The following is a 20803-nucleotide window of genomic DNA, read 5'->3' on the forward strand; positions in this document are numbered from 1 at the left end:
CAGTTAATTACTTCTGCTTGTTTTCTTTTAACTGAAGCTTGCTTTCTTTGGCTTCCTCCATTTAATATTAATAGAAAATTTTGATTTTTTTTTTTTTTTAGATTTATTAAATAGCTTCAGGGTTTTTTTTCTGGGAAAAGAGGTGGTGGAACTCTCGAGGGAAATGAGGGAGAAACACACGGGATTCTTTGAAATAATATTATTTTCATGCGCTATGGACTTGCATCAGCTGTGAGACAGAACCCCTCACCTTGTGGGTGGTGGTGGTATTAAAGGACATAGGACCTACCCAGTAGGATCATACTTACCACAGTCGTCATGAACTCTTGCCCCAGGCGCAAAATTCTGAGAGGTGCAAAATTTCTCCAGCCCCGCCTCTATACCCTCCCCAGGGCAGCCAAGGCAAGTCCCTCATATCATTTGGGGAGACCTGTTCCTCACAACAATCCAGCCTGCCCTCCCAAGCAGCTAATCAGGCTAGATCTCTTCACAGGGCCAAACAGGCCCTCAAAATTTTGCACCTGGGGCAAGAGTGCCAGAACGCTGTTCCACTGCATTCCGGCTGAAAAAAAGCCCTGGCTTAAACCATGCAGAGTGGGAATGCTGGATGCACTTTTTAGAGCTTGAAGGAGGAGTCTTCAGACACAAAATGTGCTTTCTGTTAGGATAAGGTGTTACAAATGAATTATGTGACATTTGGGCGTTTGCATTCAATTAGGTGCCTGTGGTTCATGCTGGAAGTCTTAATGACAAAGAATGAGAACAACAGCCATGCCTTCATGAAAAAGATGACTGAGAGCATCAAACTCACACGGGATGCACAGTCTCCGGATGAGCCAAAGGCCAACGAAGTAAGAAATGTGGTGGAAGGAGAAGGGTTTTGAAGTCAGGTGTTGAACAAGATGAAACGAATGCTTCAGAACGAGCACTAAGCCAGAATCTCAAATGATTTATCTCCAGAGAAAATTTTAGTTGTAAGCATTTCATGTTAGTAATATCATATTTTCATGGTAAAAAAAAAAGTTCTTAGCAGAGTATGGTCGTCAGGAAGCAATGCTGATTTTTTTCATAGAAAGGGAATAATATAAATGTGTGTGACTGATAGGCATAATGTAAAAGTAGGAAACAAGGAAATCTTCTTCAACAATAGCCATCTGGTCTTTATGTACAACATATTATTCACAATTATGTTATTTAACCTCTATATGTGCCCCCTTGCCTGGCTAGTGCAGAGCTTTGAGTTGGGTTCTCATCAATATGCTGATGACACCCAGCTCTATTGCAGGTAGAATTTCCTTTATTTAAACTATAAACCATAACATAATAGCTATAAATTATAAACAATAAACACAGAGAATAAGAAAAAACACAGCATTCTAAACATAAAACACACTAACAATTAGAGATGGTACGAACCGTGACATAAACGAACTGTGTGGTTCATGATGGTTGTTGTGGGTTTTCCGGGCTGTATTGCCATGGTCTTGGCATTGTAGTTCCTGACATTTCGCCAGTAGCTGTGGCTGGCATCTTCAGAGGTGTAGCACCAAAAGACAGAGATCTCTCAGTGTGGTTCATGGTTTGTGCGTTTTCACAAACTATGAACTTCCACAAACTGGGGCAAGTTTGCGAATCGGTTCGTGGCTCGTGGGGTTTAAATGCAGCACGGAAAAGGGCATTTAAACCTGTGGATCAGCTGCTTCTTGGGGAGATCCCTGACAAGCAGCTGATCATTTAAACAGCAGGGCTGTTTAAATGGCCACTCCGAGTGCTCGGGAAATGGCCATTTAAACTGTGGGTCAGGCTTGGCTGGGTGGCCGGGAACTCCTGGCAACCAAGTTTAAATGATCAGCTGCTTGTCGGGGATCTCCCCGACAAGCAGCTGATTCGCGGGTTTAAATGCCCCTTTCCATGCCGCTTTGCAGTGGCACGGAAAGGGGCATATCGTTTAACACAAACTAAACAAACCAGTAGACCAGTTTGTGGAAGTTCATGAAAAATGAGCTTCCATGAACTGCTGGCTCGCAAACCACGAACCAGCCTGGTTTGTGGTTCTTTTTGGTTCGTGTTCCGTTTAGTGCCCATCTCTAACAAACAATACATATATCTATGTAATTAAAAAGAAAAAAACTCTTAAATTACACTATAGGTTGAGTTTTGATTTTCTCCGCAACAAATATTTCTAGAGTCACACTTATTCTAGGTTAGTCACAAAACCCGTCTTTTTTCTATTGTTCATGTTTCTTAATCCATAAATCCAGATGTCATCAAATCTTTGTTATCCATTTCATGCAAAAAGTCTATAAACTGTTTCCATTCAGTCAAGAAGTTAACTAATGTCCTTTCGCTAATCAATGCACTAAGTTTTGCCATTGACGCAAACTCCAAAACTTTTGTCCACCATTCCTCCACTGTAGGCAATGTTAGAGTTTTCCACTTTTGTGCATAAAGTACTCTTGCCGCCGTAATAAAGTATAAAAACAAAGTTCTACTGTTTCAACTGAATTTTAATCTTCAAAATCTTCTGAATCAATTACTGTATCTGCAAGCAAAAACTCTTTGCTGTCTTACATGTCCACCACATATGAAAAAATGTCCCTTCTTGTTTAACACATTTCCAACATACATTTGACACCTCCTTATACATTCTAGCCAATTTTTCAGGAGTCATATACCAATGATACATTAATTTGTAAAATTTTTCTTTAATACTAGAGCTTAATGTAAGTTTCATCCCTCTTGTCCACATATTTTCCCATTGCTCCATTAATATGTCTACAATTTTTCACCCATTCTTTTACTTGCTCTTCTTCCGTCTCAAACCTCAACAAAAGTTTATACATTTTGGAAATAACATGTTCATCATTTGTACAAAGGGCAATTTTAAATTCAGTTTTAGATTTCTCAAAGTCATGACTGTTGTCTAATTTGAATCCGAAATTTGCATATATGGAAATCACCGACAAGGGTGCCCTTCTGCTGCTAATTCCTCTCTTGATTTAATTTTAACTTGGTCCTGAGATAATTCCAATAAATCCTGGTAAGTTAACCATTTAGGTGGACTAACCATTCCCCTTCTAAAATGAGCTTCTTGTGAAGACAGCCGGAAAGGTATTTTCAAACATAACCTAAGTTTGTATTTATTCCATACTCTCAGAATGGCAGACCTTACATAATGATTATTAAACTCTGTATTGGCTTTAACTTTGACATACCATAGATACCCATGCAACGCAAATTTTAAATCATGCCCTTCAAGGTCCAATAGTCTTCTATTTTTTAACAGTATCCATTCCTTCATCCAAACCAAACAGCTGCAAAATAACATCTCAAATCTGGTAGACCCAAATCACCTCTTTCTTTTGCATTCTGTAGAACCTTAAATTTAACCCTTGGTTTTTTGCCGTGCCATATAAATCTCGGTATATCCTTCTGCCATTGCTTAAATGGTGCCTCTGTTGTCAATACAGGAATTGTCTGAAATAGGAATAACATTCTAGGTAAGACATTCATTTTAATTGTAATTCTTCCCCACGATAATTGAATTTTATCCCACCTTAGCATATCCCTTTTAATTTCTTTCCAAGTCTTAATCTAATTATTTTGGAATAACATACAATTCCTATTTGACAAAGTAATACCCAAGTATTTTACCTTTTTCTCAATTTTGAACCCTGTTTTGCTCTCAAGTTTCATTTAATCTTATATTTTCATATTTTTAGGTAACACTTTGGTTTTCTGCTTATTAACATTAAAACCAGCCACCACACCAAATTCTTTCAACTTTGTCATTAAAGTTTCAATTCCTTCCAAAGGATACTCCAAAACCAACACCAAGTCATCTGCAAAGGCTCTCAATTTGCAGTTCTCCTGTTTCACCTTTACACAAATTCTCTCATCTTGTCTTATGTCCCTATTCAAAACTTCAAGCAGCAGTATAAATAACAAAGGTGACAATGGGAAACCTTATCTTGTGCCTCTTTGTATTCCACATGGTTTGATTAACTCTCCATTCATGATTATCTGTGCAGTCTGGGATGTATAAATTGACTTAGTCCATTTTATAAAGTTGTCCCCAAAGTCCATATCTTTCAATATCTTAAATTTCCAATTTAAATTATCAAAGGCCTTCTCGACAACTAGATAGATCAAAGCAGCTTGTCTTTCATTATGTTTTTCCAAATATTCCAGAATATCCAATACTATTCTTACATTGTCCTTTAGATGCCTCTTAGGTAAAAATCCACTTTGGTCTTCATGAATGATGTCCTGTAAGATACTTTTAAGTCTTCCTGCCAAGATCGATACAAACAGCTTATAGTCATTATTTAATAATTATTATTATTTAATTATTTAATAAACTACATTATTTAATGTAGTTTCTTTTCAGTGTTTGATCTTGTCCCTCGTTTGGAAAAAGTGTTATGTTGGCCTCCTTCCATGAGTCCGGCATTTTACCTCCCTCTAAAATAGACTTCATCGTCTTTTCAAAACACTTATAGTAGCTACATGGGAGGCCATCTGGTCCAGGAGCTTTTCCCAGCTTACTCTTTTTTATGGCTTCTCCCACTTCTCTTAGTGTTATAGGTCCATTCATAATTTGTCTTTGTTGTTCCATGATCTTAGGTAACTTCTGTTTATTAATATATTCATCTATTTTTTCCACTGAAACATTACAACTCTTATACAGATTTTATATAATACTGATAAAATGCCTTTTGTATATCTGCAGTATCTGTTAATACCTTATCTGCCTCTTGTATTTTCAATATCATTCTCTTTTCTCTCTCCTTTCTCAATTTATAAGCCAACCATTTTCCTGGCTTATTTGCATATTCAAGTGTTCTTTATTTAGCATAATTCAATTTAATTTCCATTTCTCTTGACATTAACATCGATAGTTGTTGTTGTAAGATCTTGATATGTTGCAGTATATTTGTATTTCCAGATGCTCTTAGTTCTTCCTCTTTGCTCTTTATCTCCTCGAAAATATGTTGTTTTTTCTCTTGGTTCTTTGTTCTCAATTGAGCATTATGTTGGATTAAATAACCTCTAATAAATGCTTTACTTGCATCTCAGACCATTCTCATGTCTGTACCTTTGTTTAAGTTTAATTCAAAAAATTCTTTTAGTCTATTTTTACAGTCTTTGATAGCCCCTTCATTTTGTAACACAGCTTCATTTAATCTCCATCTAAAGGTACCCCCTTTCCCCCTATAAATCATGGATGCTGGATTATGATCTGAAAATGTCTTGGGTAGGACCTCTGTTTTAACCACCTTGGTAGCAGTGTCCTTTGATGTCAAAGTAATATCTATTCTTGAGAAAGGTCTTTGTCTTTCTGAAAAAAAAGTGTACTCTCTTGCATTACTATTTTTCTGTCTCCACAAATCAATCAGACCCAAATTGTCCATTAAATCAAAGAAAGCTTTAGGCAGTTTACACTGGTTCGTCTTAATATGTTTCTTAGAACATCTATCTATCTTCGGATCAATCACTTCATTCCAGTCCCCCATCAAACAACGATTTTCATACGCTAAATCTGTTAAACAATTCCCAGTTTTTTATAGAATCCAGTTTTATTCTCATTTGGAGCATAGAGACCCACCACCAACATTTTTGTCCCCTGTACACTGATTTCTACTGCCAAATATCTGCTGTGCTCATCACTCATTATCAGTTTAGGCTTTAAATGTGGTTAATGTACACAGCAATTCCATTGTTCTTTTTGGTATCTGCTGCTATAAATTCTTCACCCAAAACTTTATAAGTCAGATATTTTATATCGTTTCTTCTAATATGGGTTTCTTGGAAACAAATCATGTCATATTTTAGTTTCTTTAAGTAATGAAAAAAAATTCCTTTTTTGGGCTGAATTTGCCCCATTAATGTTCCATGTTAAACCTTTGTAATCCATAGTGCCGTGAGATTTTAAAAAATTAATAAAATGGGGGGGGAGCTGAGGGGTATATATGGGAAAGTAAAAAGCAGAGTTAAATATGGGCCCCCACTTCCTCCTCCTCTTTGTTTTGCTCCAATTGATGCCTTGTTGATGCTTCAGTTAAGCTTTTTGTCGAAATGTCATCCAAATTTCTATATTTTTCAAGAAAGTCTCTGGCTTTATGTACCGAGTTCAGTCTAAATCTTTGCCCTTGAAATGTAAAAACCACACCTTCTGGAGTATCCCATCAAAAAGCAATATTTTTCTGTTTTAGCTTTTCCACCAGGAAGCTAAAATCTTTGCGTTTTTGCAGAAATTGGATGGGAATTTCTTTCAAAACTGTAATCTGGGCACCGCCAATTGTTAATTTTATGATATAGTGCTGTTGTAGAATTTGCTCCTTCATTCTTCTTACAAAGTAGACCAGCACATCCCTTGGGAGCTTCCACGTTTTAGCAAATGTAGTTAATTCTGTGTATTTGATCAATTTCCATTTGCATTGCATCCTGATCCCAGTCCAAAAACTCCGCCAAAGCCACAGTCATTTTGTCCACAATATCCTCACCGTTTTCTTCTGGGATGGATCTAAACCTCAAAGCAAATTCTTTTTCTTGCCTTTCTAACAGTGCCAAGCTATCTAATTGTTTTTCAATCAGAATATCATGAGAATCTAATTTGTTTTCTATTATCTCAAGTTTCTCCTTAATTTGATTCACTTCTACAGAAACTTGTTTCATAGATTGGTCCAATTTTTGAACTTGCTCTGTCATTTGATCTCTCAAAGCAACAATCCTTTTGTCTGTTTCTCAAGGGAGTCCATTTTGGCCCCCAAATTCTCATCCATCTTATCAGCCATTTGTTGAAAATATTTCTGAAATTGTTCCATTTCTGGAAAATAGAGATCCACTGCGAGTTTTTTTGTCGTTGTCATACTTTGTAAATATTTCTGTAGTTAGATAGACACCCAGCTCTATCTGTTGATGGACGGCCAGTCAGACTCTGGTCCAGATACTTTAACCAGGGCTTTAGAGCTGTGACTGAAATTGAATCCCATGAAGATGGAGGTCCTGCTCCTGGGGCGTGGGTTGAGAAGTTATGGGGTCCACCCCCCCTATTCTGGATGAGCGCGTTGGTGCCTGTTCCAGTGGTGAGGAGTTTGGGTGTGGTCCAGGATGCCTCCTTGACAATGGAGGCCCAGGTCACAGCAGTTGCCAGGCTGCATTTTTTCAACTTCGCCGGGTGAGGAAGCTTGCTCCGTACCTCTTGACCAGTGACCTAGCTGTAGTGATCCATGCAATGGTCACCTACGGATTGGACTGCTGTAACTCGCTTTATACTCGGCTGCCCTTGAGACTGCTCCAGAAACTGCAAATGGTCCAGAATGCAGTAGCACGCATCTTGACCAGAATTCCATTCCTGTCACATATAACACCTGTTTTGTGCCAACTGCACTGGCTCCCAGTTGAATTCCAGATCAGGTTCAAGGTGTAGGTTGTGACCTTTAAAGCCCTTAGTGGACTGGGACCAGCATACCTGTGGGACCACCTGTTGCCACATGTTCCCTGGAGGCTGCTTTGTTCAGCAGATGAACACCTACTAGTTGTCCCCGACCCCAGGGACGTTCACCTTGCCTCGACCAGGGCCCCAACCTGGTGGAACTCTCTGTCTGTGTCAATGCGTGCCCATTTGGATCTGTTATGCTTCTGTCGGGCCTGCAAGACAGAGATGTTCCACCAGGCATTTGGTGGTTGAGGTGGGCAAACCACTTAAGATACCCTGTTGGCCTCCTGCCATGAGGGAGAGTATATGCCCCCCTCAGAGTCTGTAAACATTTATGACTGGCCACCCACACCACAGGTTATTTAGCTTGAGGGGGTAGGGCAAAATGTGCGTGGCTGTTTATAATTGGTGTGTTTTAATGTTTATATTGCTGCTAAATTTTATTCTATTTATTGTATATTATAAAATGTTGTGATCTGCTCTGAATCTTCTTGCAGGCAGAGCGGAATAAAAATAAAATAAATTATAGTATAACCTATAAACCTAGATTTATATAATGAGATATGAGAGGGGAAATCTAGCTTTTATTTTAAGCATAAAAGTATATAGAATGGGCTTATTGAATTTCTGATATTGAAGTATAAGCACAACTTTGCACTTCTTTTCAAAGCACCAGTTAACTTCCAAAGTACCATCCATCCATTCTCTCTCTTTCTCCCTTAGAAACTCTACACTGTGTGTGACGTGGCCCTGTGTGTAATCAACAGCAAAAGTGCTTTATGTAACGCAGATTCTCCAAAGGATCCTGTATTGCCCACCAAATTTTTTACTCAACCTGAGAAGGTAATTTCATTACATTTTCATTTCTGGAAGGTAATGAAAACCAACCTGAGACTGGATTTCCTAGTTTAAAAGACCTTCAGGTGCAATGAGGTGCAAATATCTTGTGTGCTTCTTGATTTCTGTTAGCTAAATTATCCACTTAGATAATTATCCCAAAGTTGTCCTATTCTCTTCCTTCTCTAATGAAAGAAGAATGCTACTAAACTTTTTTGCAGTCACTTTGTGATGGTATGGACTGTTGAATCTTGATCAGTCACTTGGTTTATAAGCATCATATCTGAGTGAGTCTTTGCAATGCAGAAACTGCACAGACTGTTCTGTTTATCTTAATTAGCTCACAGTGTTGTGCGCTTTTCTCAAAAGCCATGAATGTATATTAAAAATAAATATGTAGAGGGCCTTTTGGTTTCATAGGCTCATCAGAAGAAACTATTTACATTCTCCTGGTTTGGAAGTTTCTCTTAAGACTTTTTAAAGGGTAACATGAAGCTTAAATGCCACCAGCTCAACAGGAAAATTCTTTCACTAATCACCTGTAAGTTTGTAATTAAGGAAAATTTTGCATATGTAATCATTGCCTGATTAACTGTATAGATTTTGATCAGCTCCCCCAGGGCATTGGAGGTTCATGAAACACGGTCTCAGAGGGATTTGGGACTCCCCCCACACACACACACACATCCACTGGAACATTTAGACCCTGTCTCATATCACATCACAAAATGCATTTGAAGCAAATCACAGAGCACTTGTTCAGGGAAAAAATGGAGAGTAAAGCTATCTTGAGCTTCCAGAACTAGTTTCACATTTAAGTCCTGTTTAAGAATGAAAATTATATTTATTAGAAATGACAGTTTAGAAGTACTTGTATCAAGATTTGAAAGAATTTCAGAATCTGTCAGCTCTCTGTCAGATTTTACTCAATCCTGAAAATGTTGAAGGTAACAAAAAGTAGTAAGTAACTTTTCTTTTTCCTGCAGGATTTTTGCAATGACAGGAACTATATTTCAGAGGAGACAAGAGTTCTTCTTTTAACAGGAAAGGTATTGTTGGTGATATCAAAAGTATCATTTGCAACGCATTTAATCAGTCATGTGTCCACCTAAATGAATGTAATCCAAGTGATAATGGAACATCTCCAAACTGAAAAATTCTTCAGTGAAAAATGTTCTGCCCCATATATGTAAATATAGTCTCTGTTTATATAGAGTTGTCAGAGCGGTTGTGGTGCAAATCAACTATGTGAGATGGGCTAAATGTGGGGTGTGAAGAATGAACAGATCCCAGTCCTTGTACATGGTGTATTTGGCTTGTTTTGCTAATATTATTTAAATTATTTACATTTTGTTAACATTATTTAAATAATTATTTACATAAATAACATTAAATATTTTAAATAATTATTTCAATAAATAATTATTTTGGTGGGCTTAGATTGGAATAATTTTTCTTAGGATTGCACTGTAAATTACTTTAATATGAGTCAGAAAATGTTTGGATTCAGATTTTCTTGGAAACCCCACTTCACTGATGTAGCCTCCTTAATTTCAGGGGGACTAGTATAGATTGGGCCCTATTTCTCAACTTTGCAATGATGGAGTAATATTTTTCATTTTTACTTTAAATGTGCAAATATTTATGTTTATCATAAGGGAAAAAAACAATTTCTTAAGTTTGCTGAGCAATTATGGGCTGCTACTTTTAGAATGGTATCCTTACACTTTCTCTGCCTCCATGCCTAATCTTACAGTATAGTTTAATGAAAGTCTTTATTGTAATGATGTGGCATTTTGAATGTAGATAATTCACACATGTTCACACTTATTCTGTTCTTGGAATGAAGGCTGAAGGTGGTGGTGGCTTTAGCTATTTAATCATATCAGGTAGATCAAGTTGAAAGGGCCAGTTTGTATACTAAGACTATAATCATATGTAGACTTACCTAGGAACGTATCCCAGTGAATAGAGTGAGATTTACTTTTAATCTACAAGCACTTTATTTCACTGTAAAACTATTATTTTTTTACTACTGCTGGGAAGAGTTTTAAAATCAAATGGTTGGGCTGTACCATGATACTGTACAAAGTTAAATCAACTTACTTTGTGTGTTTTAGCCCAAGCCAACTGGTGTGTTGGGTGCAGTAAATAAGCCTCTCTCTGCAACTGGAAGAAGACCATACATTAGAAGTACAGGATCAGAAACTGGAAGCAATAATAATGTAAACTCAGAGCTGAGCTCTCCTGCAGGAAACCGATCAAGGTACGTACTTCATAGCAGCAGCATAGTTTAGATTGTAAAACCTGACTTTTAAATGATCTTCGACACCTGCTTCCTACCCTCTTTTGCCTTCACCTCTTCTTTGTCCTTCTACCAACACCTCTTTCTCCCTTCATATCCCCCCTGCTGCTGCCTCCTCTCTCCTGCCTCTTCTTCCCACACTCTCACTCTTCTTGAGCGACTGCCACCACCTCCCTGGTGTTTCTGCTGCCGCCACACAGTATTGTTACTGAAGTTACTAGGTAATCCCCAGAATGGATGAGGTCTTACAATGTAGCATCATGAAATCTCATTTTGTTCCACTTTTGAGTTTTTGTATCCCCTCAATGTTTTTATTCAGATTTTTCTTCAAATATCATGGTCCCGTTGTATGGATTATTTGATCCATAGTTTGGGGCCATATTCAGAATTAGATAGAAAGATATCTAAGATTTCTGTATGACTTGAAAACATGAAGCTGTAATATGGATGATGATGATGATGATGATGATGATGATGATGATGATGATGATGATGATGATGATGATGATATAGCCTCAAACTGGTTGCTGTTTGATAGATGCTATGTAGTTGAGCCCCTAACATTCCCAGTTCTTTGGAGACTCATCAATTGCTTCTTAATCCCAAACTCTTACCTTGAACCAGAATGTGTATGATTTCTGCATTTACTCTTTATTTCAGTGTTAGTGGACCTCTCTGCTAAAGCACAGTAAAAGGATGCTCTCAAATCAATACAAAATAAATGGTGACTCTTTTGGTGCAGTCAACTCAACAATGCAATGCTTTATATTAAGCAATATCTATAAACTGTAATTATAGCTAATGGTATGCAGATAAAGATTGATTGCCAGTTTTTTAAATGTGCATGATTTAAGAGACAACTTGCACTTTCAGTATTTATAGTTGCTATGTTTGTAGAGATGGCAAGCATCCACAATCTAGCACAGAGGTAGGTAAATTCAAGCCTGTTGTGAATTCAGCTGAAACGCATCTAATTCTCTGCTACCTTGTGGTTTAAGTAAGACAGTAGCATAAAAGCTAAGGCAAGACTCTAAAATTAAAGGTTTGAAAGTGGATGACAAAAAATTTAAATTGAAATGTTATGCAGATGATATTGTTTTGGCAATTTTGAACCGACAGGAGACATTACAACATGTAATGGAACATCTTGTGAGTTTTGGAAACCATTCAGGATTTAAAGTTAATAGGAAAAAAACTAAAATAATTTCCAAGTTTATAACATGGCTAGAGGAAGAAATATCGGGATGCGAAATAGCGGTAAATCCAGTGAAATATTTGGACATAAACCTTTATCAGAATTGTGAAGTATGATGGAGGAGAATCCAAAAAGATCTAGAGAGATGGTCCAAGCTAAAATTGTCTTGAATAGGTAGAATTTCTGCAATTAAAATGAATATTTCACCAAAAATTAATTTTCTGTTTCAAATGTTACCAATCAGTATAAAAGATAAGACATTGAAAGACTAGCAGAGACAAATAAACCAATTCATATGGGAGGGCAAAAAACCAAGAGTAAGATTTAAGGTACTACAAGATGAAAGGAGAGGAGGGGCTGGCGGTGCCAAAGATCAAATTATACTATGAAGCCGCTGGTCTGTCTTGGATTACGGATTGGATTACAAACCCTAAAGACAGATTAATACAACTAGAAGCAGCTGACTTGCCTGAAGGGCTACATAATTACCTTTGGGTGAAGGGAATAGCAAGGGCACAGTATAAGAGTCATGTAATAAGAGAGAGCTTGATTTCAGAATGAGATATCACCAGTATTCTCACCAATTGATGCCTTTTGTGACAAGAATCAAGATGATGATTTTTTAACTTAGCAAGATATGATAAACTCTCAAGGAAAGGTAAAATCATGGCAAGAAATTTGAGAAGAAGGAAAGAAAATACAATGGATGATATATTCTCAAGCTGTCTCCAGATTAAAGGAAGCTCTCAAGGATTACAGAGGTCACTTGAGGGATCTTACTGACTTTGAAAAGATAATAACGCAGAAAAAGTATCATACTCTGGGCCAAATTTATAAACTTCTACTTCAACATGATACAGAAACAGAACAAATTAAAATTTGTATGTCAAGGTGGATACAAAATTTTGGAGAAGAAATAACATTTCAACAATGGGAAAATTTATGGACTAAGGGCATAAAATGTACAGCAAGCCAAACACTTAAGAGAAAATAGTTACAAGATATTTTTAGATGGTACATTACACCAAAAGATACTGAAAAAATTGATAAGAAATATATAGGGTCATGCTGTAAATGCAAAGAAGCAGACGGCTTTTTTTTTTCATATGTGTGGACATGTAAAAAAAATCTGGAAAGATTGACGTGCTGAGATTCAGAAGATTTTAAGAATTAATTTTGCCATGAATCCTCAGACTGTGTTGCTGGGAATAATACCAGATAACGTTGCCAGAACACTACATGAATTATTTTGGTAGCTGTTGATGGCAGCAAGAGTAGTAATCGCAAGTAAATGGAAAGAAGAAGAATGCCCAACCAGAGAAATTTGGAAGGATAAAATGTCAGAATATGCTGTGATGGAAAAGTTGACAGATTATATAGATAGAAGGCTAATTAAAGAATTTGAAGAGAAATGGGGAAAATATTTCGCTTATAATAGACAAAATTTATAAGAGATTAAGATCTCTTATAAATCTGAAAATCTTATAAATCTTATAAATCTGTAAATCTGAAAACGATTGCATGTTGATATATTTTAAATCTAATTGGAAGATAATTAGTTATATAAAGATAATTGGCAGAACAGATAGATAATTGCTAGAATAAACTGTATAATATGGAATTACTGGCATAAAGACAACATTGTTATTGATAAGTAAAGTATAAGTAAAAGGTAATGATAAATAAAAGTGAAATAAGGATCCTTTCTCTCTTTCTTAGGATAAGAAGTAGAAATAAGTTTGAAACTTTTATAGTACTTATTCGTTTATTAGTTAAACTGAGATAGAAATAAAATCTTATGAGAGTACCTAATAAGAGCTGGCATTAACTTGTGCTGATTCCTCCAACAGAGAGCAGAGCTCAGATATATCAGAAACTGGCGTCAGTGAAAATGATGAAAACCCAGTGAGAATTATTTCTGTAACTCCAGCAAAAATAGAACCTGTTAAGAACAAGGTATGACCAAAGTGCTTAAGAGATGTCTCAAAATTACTGCCTAATATTTTATGCAACTACTGCATTTGCTTTGCCATCCCATGAGAACAAACAGAGATCCAGTTTGGTGTAGTCGTTAAGAGTGTGGGAATCTGATTTGGAGATTGCCCCCTCCTCCTCCGCTTGAATCCAGCCGGGTGACCTTGGGTCAGTCACAGCTCTCTTAGAGCTCTCTCAGCCCCACCCACCTCGCAGGGTGTTTTGTTTTGGGGAGAATAATGGCATACTTTGTAAACCGCTCTGAGTGGGTGTTCAGTCGTCCTGAAGGGCAGTATATAAATTGAATGTTGTTATTTATTATTATTAATAACACTGTTTTTCCTGATGAATGGAAAGAAGGTTGCTGAGTGAAGCAAGTTTTACCTTAATTACTAAAGACCACTGCCTGAGGGGAAAGCCCTCAAATGTTTTCTGGGGAGGGGTGGGGAGGCAGAGGTGAGGTTGAGTTCTTCATTTGGTAATACACCCTTGAATGCACGTCGGGCTTTGCTTATTCGAAAGCATTTCTGTATTAGAATCTCTCTACATGTCTTAGAATACCTTGTTTTAATGTCAAAGTGTAACGAGCTTTTGCCGGTGTCTGAAACTAAGCTTCTACTAGCCAAAAGAAAGATGTATCTTTCTCCTGGAAAGCTTTCAGCAATTAGTTCTCAGACCTGTCAAACAGATAAGTTCTTTGAACCACCTGTTTATCAGTACATTTATTGATATAGGGTTCAATATTGCTTTGCAACTCTTCATCAAAGACACAGACACCTGTCTAGAGTTTATTTCACTTTATTGGAAATACACCCTAGTTTTTTAATGAAGCGAGTAATCAAAATATAAATGGCTATTAATATAAATCCTATAAAAACAGAACACAGAAAGGCAATAAGAAATAAGTTTGCTAACATTTCTTAATAAATTCCAAGTTTAACATGATCAAAGTTTCTATGAAATGCATAGGTAAAAATAAGTTCTCACCTAAATTTTCTTGAGAGATTTCTTCCATCAGAGCTCTGCCATTCTATCTGAGTTTACAATTTTATACATCATCATATGCAAATATCTAAGGTCTATTCACATGACAGCACAAAAGATAATTGGTCTGATGCTTCATTGAATATTCATAGTTTCTATTGTATAACCTTCCAATTAGTAAAAAATTACGTTATACTCAAACTTGCAAAACAAAACTATAAATATCTGAGAAGTGTCAGAAAAAGTTAAGTTGAGAGATCACCATTGGTTGAATCTCCGATAGAGGAACATTAATCTCGATTGAGTCCACTATTTTAATTAACTGTCAAAAGATTAAAGCACACCTGTTAGAATTACCTAACACATAGAAAAAAACACCGAGATGGTTCATGCAAAGTCTGAATGTTCATCTAGAATACAAGTGCTTGGCCTAGTATTGCTCACTATTGATTATTGTCATGTGCTTTTATTTATATTGGTGCAACAAAAGTATGAAACGGGTTAAGGAACTCACCTTAGCAATAGTAATGGTATTTCTCTGGTTTGTTTCCTATTCTTAACGTTTTAAGTCGGATGATTTACTTCATTTTAAGTAAAAAAATAAAAGTTGAACAGGTATGGTGCAGTAGACCGAGTGTCAGGCTGGAGAGGGACGGGGTCCCAGTGCCCGGTCCCCCGGAATTGCAATGCGTGATCCTGTTCCATTCTCCTCCTCTCAGCTTGACCCGTCTCACAGCATAGGGGGAGCATCATGTACGTCAATCTCAGCTCCTTGGAAAAAGAGTGACATGGAAATGTAATGTTAACAAAGTAACTAGGAACACATTAAATTGGGGACTAAAAGGAATTTGAGCAAGTTCTTGAATGACTAAAAATAGTCCTTAATATTATTAGCACATTCCACCCCCCCCCCACCCCCCGTGAGCTGCCTGTGAGTCTAGTGGGGAAATGCCTTCCGAGGTAGTAGGCCACAAGGCCACTTAAATGTGAAGAGGGAAGTTGGCTATTTTAGCTGCTCTTGGAAATATGCTTCAGAAACACCTTGAAGTGGGTTTCATTGCCATCTAATCTTTTTGGACTCAATAGAGACGAGACTAATAATTCGTTTTCTTTTTCTAGGAGATGAATTCTGATCAGGTGACACAAGGGAACGTTAGCGCGGAGCGAGGGAAAAAAAGAACCACAGCAGCGGCTGGAGCAGAGAATATTCACCAAAAGACAGAAGAAAAGAAAACGGACGAGACGGGGCAGCCAGCCCCTCCCAAGCCCAGGAGAGGGCGTCCTCCCAAGTCTGAATCTCAGGGCACCACCGCAAAAAATGCGGAAGCCAGTAAACCATCTGGCAGGGGACGGAAGAGGGCATCGCCAAGTCAAGAAAGTCCAGGGGGGTTGGAGGCAAGTAATGCCAAAGCACCAAAACAGCAAGACGTAGCAAAAAAAGCAGTACCAGCACAAAGACAGATTGATCTACAAAGGTAAATAAACGCACCCAGTTCTCAGAAATGTTCCTAAATGCAGAACGCTGGACCCGTGAGCCAGAGCCACTTGCTTACCGATACCCTTTCGTTTTACCATCACCTTGAGAGGTTGTGTTGTACTTGGTGATACCCCATAGCAATTCCATATTTTGTTGGGTGAAAGGCTGGGAAAGTGCAGATGGTTTTATGGACCACTCTAGAATTAGCTGAGGTTGGAACCTGGTTTTGAAAGAACTTCTTGGCCTTAGCCTAGTAGGGGCTGTTGTCCCCACCGCTCTGTGAGCCAGCTTCCTTGACTTAGTTAGAAACTTTGGCAGATTCATCCCTTTAGTCACCTCAGCAGTCCCCTGCAATTCGCCTGTACACAGAAACTATTGATAAGCTGCAGAAACGGAGGGCTGCCGAAGACTCCATTCCTGCTCACGCGTGGGATTTCCATGTGAGTTGGAGTCCTTTGCCCCTTGATTCCCAAGCAAAGCCAGAGTTCAGTGGCCCACAGATCCCTGTGCCCAGGGTGACTGCCGCTGCCCAGCTTCACTGTCTTGCACAAAGATCTCCCCCTCCAAGTTCTTTGCACTGTGCAGTGGACTGGGGGGGGGGGAGAGCAAGGATTTTCTGGGGTCCTAAAAAAACCCCAACCTTGGGTATGTTGATATGGAGGCATGGGGTGTGGAGAGGAGGGATCACCACCTGCTTCTCCTGCTAAGGAGAGCAGCAGCGTGATGGAATTGGTGTCGCACTCTCCTCCAGAAGTAGGGCCCAGGGTGTAGGCCCATGCCAGAGTTGCTGGTCCTTTAGCCCTTCACTAATTCAAAATGTACGCTGCACTCGAAATTAGTTGCTGACCAGGGAGTTAGAGGGAAGGTTATTGATTTGATTCTGGCTTCTGATCTGTCTTCCTAATAAGCAGCAGAATGAGAGAAGCCCGTCTTGCAAGACTTCATCTAGCGCTTAGTCAGAAGATGAGGTCAGTTCTGTGTGCAGTTCTGGAGGCCTCACTTCAAAAAGGATGTGGACAAAATCGAGAGGGCGCAGAGGAGAGCGACGAGGACGATCAGGGGTCTGGAGACTGAGCCCTACGAGGAAAGGCTGAGGGCCTGGGGAATGTTTAGTTTGGAGAAGAGGAGGTTGAGGGGGGACATGATTGCTCTCTTTAAATATTTGAAAGGAGGTCAAGGAGCTGTTCCAGTTGGCAGCAGAGGGTAGGACGAGAAGCAACGGGCTGGATATTAGGAAAAACTTTTTCATGGTCTGAGTACTTCCAAGGTGGAATCAACTGCCTAGGGAGGTGGTGAGCTCCCCTTCACTGGCAGTTTTCAAGAAGAGGCTGGATGAATCTTTGTCAGGGATGCTTTAGGCTCATCCTGCATTGGGCAGGGGGTTGGACTAGGAGGTCTGTGTGGCCCCTTCCCGCTCTGTGATTCTGTCACCCTGCTGCAAAACCATGGGAGCCTGGATGCTTGTTAAACACCAGACCCTGTCAAGTACCCACCAGTGCCAGAGGGCTCAGTGGAACAGCTGGGTTAGTGGCAACCACTTGTTACGGGGGCCAGCCAAAAGCTGTGAGGCCTGGCTTCCTTGTGCTTTGGGGCAAGCTGTTCTTGAGATGGGAAGTGGTGTTCAGATGCAGTCCGAATTCCAGCTGGGCTTCTGGCTAGAATGTGGGCTTCCCAGGTTCGATTCTCCGCTCTGCCATGGAAGCCTCCCAGGGGACCTTTCGGCCAGCCACAAACTCTCAGCCAAACTTACTTCACAGGGTTTGTTGTGAGGGGGGAAAGGAAGGGAAGGGGAATGGTGGAAGCCCCTTCGGATCCCAGTTGGGGAGAAAGGAAGGGTATAAATGAAGTAAAAGAAATCAATAAATCCACACAATTTGTGGCACCCCCTGCCCACACTCTGTGGCCTGTTGGGAGCTTGACAAACACTGGGAGTTTGCCCCGTTGTCTTTTGCGGTGTCATGCAGTGAAGACAGGAGTTGTTTGGCTTTTGGGCCCCAAGTTGTGCTGCTCTGCCCTTGGCTGTGCGTCAAGTAGCTTTATAGATCCCCCTCCAAGACAGAGGAGCTATTTCTTAAGTCTGGGATTCTGGCAATGTATATTTTAACTCTTCTTATGGGGACATTGTTCATCGGATTTGGATTGCTTAAACTCAGTGAATGCTATTTAGCAGCAAAAATTGTCCAAATAAATATGTCCTTTTTTGAAAAAAACCCTGTAAAATAATTTTATTCAAATGTGTATTGTATATTTGAAAAGCAAAGAAATAATCTTGTCTCCACTGCAAGGACAGTAGCACAGTTCCTAGCTTGATGTAGTTAGAATTTGACTTCCAAATGATGCTCCCGTTCTAACATTTTTCAGAGGCCAGGTGCTGGGGAGTGACGGAGATTCAGTGTTGGAGATAGAATCAAGTCCTGCATATTCTCCCTGTGAAATGGATCTTTTTAGACTTTGTGAGAGCAGCCAGGAAGACACTGATGATACAGATCTAACAGAGGGAGGCTTCCTGAAGGTGCAGCAGGCAGGGCTCCATTGTGGACTTGTATAATGGTGGGTGCTGGGAGGAGGTGGTGGCAGCCAGGCGTTGCACATGAAAAGGGTTGACGTGGATAGTGGGCATTAAATCCTACGTCCATGTTTTTGTAAATTTGCTTAGATTAGAATATTAAATACATAATACTGGCCTGTATCCAGCTGCATTCCAGCAATTTAGTGCTTAAGTTTTTTAGAGGGGGCAGATGTTTCCTTTGCCTGCCCCTCCCCCCCCCCCCCCGCCCGAGTCCTATGCTGTTCCGAAGGGCCGGCTGATCTCCCTCTTAAGGAAAACTTCAGGGCACTTAGATTTTCTTAACTGCATGGTTGGATACAGGCCAGTGTGCTTCTCTTTATTTGACTACAGCTCGACTGCTGAGTAATTTCTACACTTAAGCAAAAGCATCATTATTGTTGCAGTATGATAAAATACATGTGCTTTGAAATTCAAAGAATATTTGTTTTTCCTTGATCAGTTTGCAAAACTATTGCTGACTTGACTATGAAAACAAATTGCCTGTCTTCAGTGAGATTTGGATTAGGCCCCTAACCTCCGGAGCACTGTCTTTGGAAACGTAGCCTGTAAGAAGTTAAATGTGCACTTGAACAGGGGAAAGCTCTTTTCCTCTTTCAGGTAGACTCTGGCGCTTCCTGAAACTTTCATTTTTCTTCTCCACAAGGTAAAAAGAAAACTTGCTCAGAAGGGAAGAGAAAGAGGCATGCCCCAAGCTCCTGCAAAAACCAAGAAAATTCCTATATAGGAACTGAAAATATTTCAGCACTCAGCTTTCAGCTCTGAAGACAAGGAAAACTGCTTCCCTTTCAGATGAAAATAATCTGCAGAAACTCTTGAGAGAGGCTAAAAGCATCTGTACTTATTTCCCCAGAGACTTTTTTTATGAAAAGTCAATAATTAAGCAAATTGCTTAACACTTGATTCCAGTTCTTGCATATCTGGAGTTTAAAAGTGTTTTACTCCATTAATTTCCATGCTGCATTTTTTAAAAGAAAGTCAAAGGGAGGTCCTTACAGCAACATTAAAAATGCTCAGACACAAAACTAGATATTTCCCCTCTTTTTATAAGGAGAAAGTAGAAGCATACTGAACGAGTTCTAAACCAAGACCGGAAGAAGATACCTGAATTCTTGTTTGCTTTACTTTTGGACACTCTTATGTATAAATTCTTTCTGCCTGCCTCCTTTCCAGCAAAGACCAGGTGTACAGATTTTGGCTCCTGCTTTGAAAAGTCACATCGTGGCAGTTTTTATACGTGTTGCTTTCTGACTTTTTTCGGAGTGGGAGACTAATCACTTGATGATTGATTTGCAAGTAGACATTTCATTTTTTAGTTTCCCCCTCTGTTTTAGTTTAATATAATTTGCAATAAATGTACATATTGTTCTTTGTTTTTTTAAAACACATGTATCACTTCTAAGTGGGTTTACTCCTGTGTTCTGTTGGAATATTCTGAATTTTAATGGAGTAAAGACAGCCTGGCGTTTGATTTTATAATGTTCATCATCAGATTTTTATTATTGATGTAAAAAATCAATTTTTAAAAATAGTTGGACTTTGGCTGCTTTGTAAGGAACGTTTGGAAATGTTTAGGATTGCTCTCAATTTTAAGCATTGTGCTGATGGAAAGTAGGTCTGTTTCACGTTTCTGTCTTCCTGTCTCAGCTCATTTTTTAATGGTTCATTTAGACTGTTGCATCAATATTAATTTTCCTGGCATTGTTTGATATACCGTGTACACTTTTATGTACACATGATCATATTTAAGTTTATTGCATAAAATAAATGCTTCTAGGTGTCACAATAGTGTATCATTTTGCCTACATCTCTGAAGAATTTTTGTTTTGCCTGCAGAACTGGAGAAATCCCCAGAACCTAAAAATTAATCTTGACAACTAGGATTTTAACATTTTCCCTGTCCCTTCACAAAGCATGAATTAAATTTGACAGTGAGTACTAATTTTAAACATCATTTTCCAAGCCAGATCTTAAAGGCTGCAGTGCATCAGATTGTGTAAGCAGAGCACATTTGTTTCTGCAAA

General features: G+C 38.8%; 1 protein-coding gene across 3 annotated transcripts in view; it reads left to right on the plus strand.

Annotated features, from left to right (window-relative positions):
- PDS5A (PDS5 cohesin associated factor A) overlaps positions 1–20565 on the plus strand; it is a 120991-nt gene extending 100426 nt beyond the window's left edge. The window contains exons 27-34 of one of the 3 annotated variants that reach the window (XM_054989704.1): positions 719–851; positions 8165–8284; positions 9265–9327; positions 10399–10544; positions 13629–13734; positions 15856–16211; positions 18575–18725; positions 19426–20565. In XM_054989704.1, coding sequence (XP_054845679.1) covers positions 719–851; positions 8165–8284; positions 9265–9327; positions 10399–10544; positions 13629–13734; positions 15856–16211; positions 18575–18725; positions 19426–19506 — 1156 coding nt within the window. In that variant the 3' untranslated portion in view covers positions 19507–20565. Of the gene's footprint in view, positions 1–718; positions 852–8164; positions 8285–9264; positions 9328–10398; positions 10545–13628; positions 13735–15855; positions 16212–18574; positions 18764–19425 lie in introns of all 3 variants that reach the window. The other 2 variants (XM_054989706.1, XM_054989707.1) reach the window with 2 other exon arrangements.
- Positions 20566–20803: the final 238 nt, after the last annotated feature.

Source organism: Eublepharis macularius, chromosome 10 (assembly GCF_028583425.1).
Source record: "Eublepharis macularius isolate TG4126 chromosome 10, MPM_Emac_v1.0, whole genome shotgun sequence".
NCBI classification, from domain to species: Eukaryota; Metazoa; Chordata; class Lepidosauria; order Squamata; family Eublepharidae; genus Eublepharis; species Eublepharis macularius.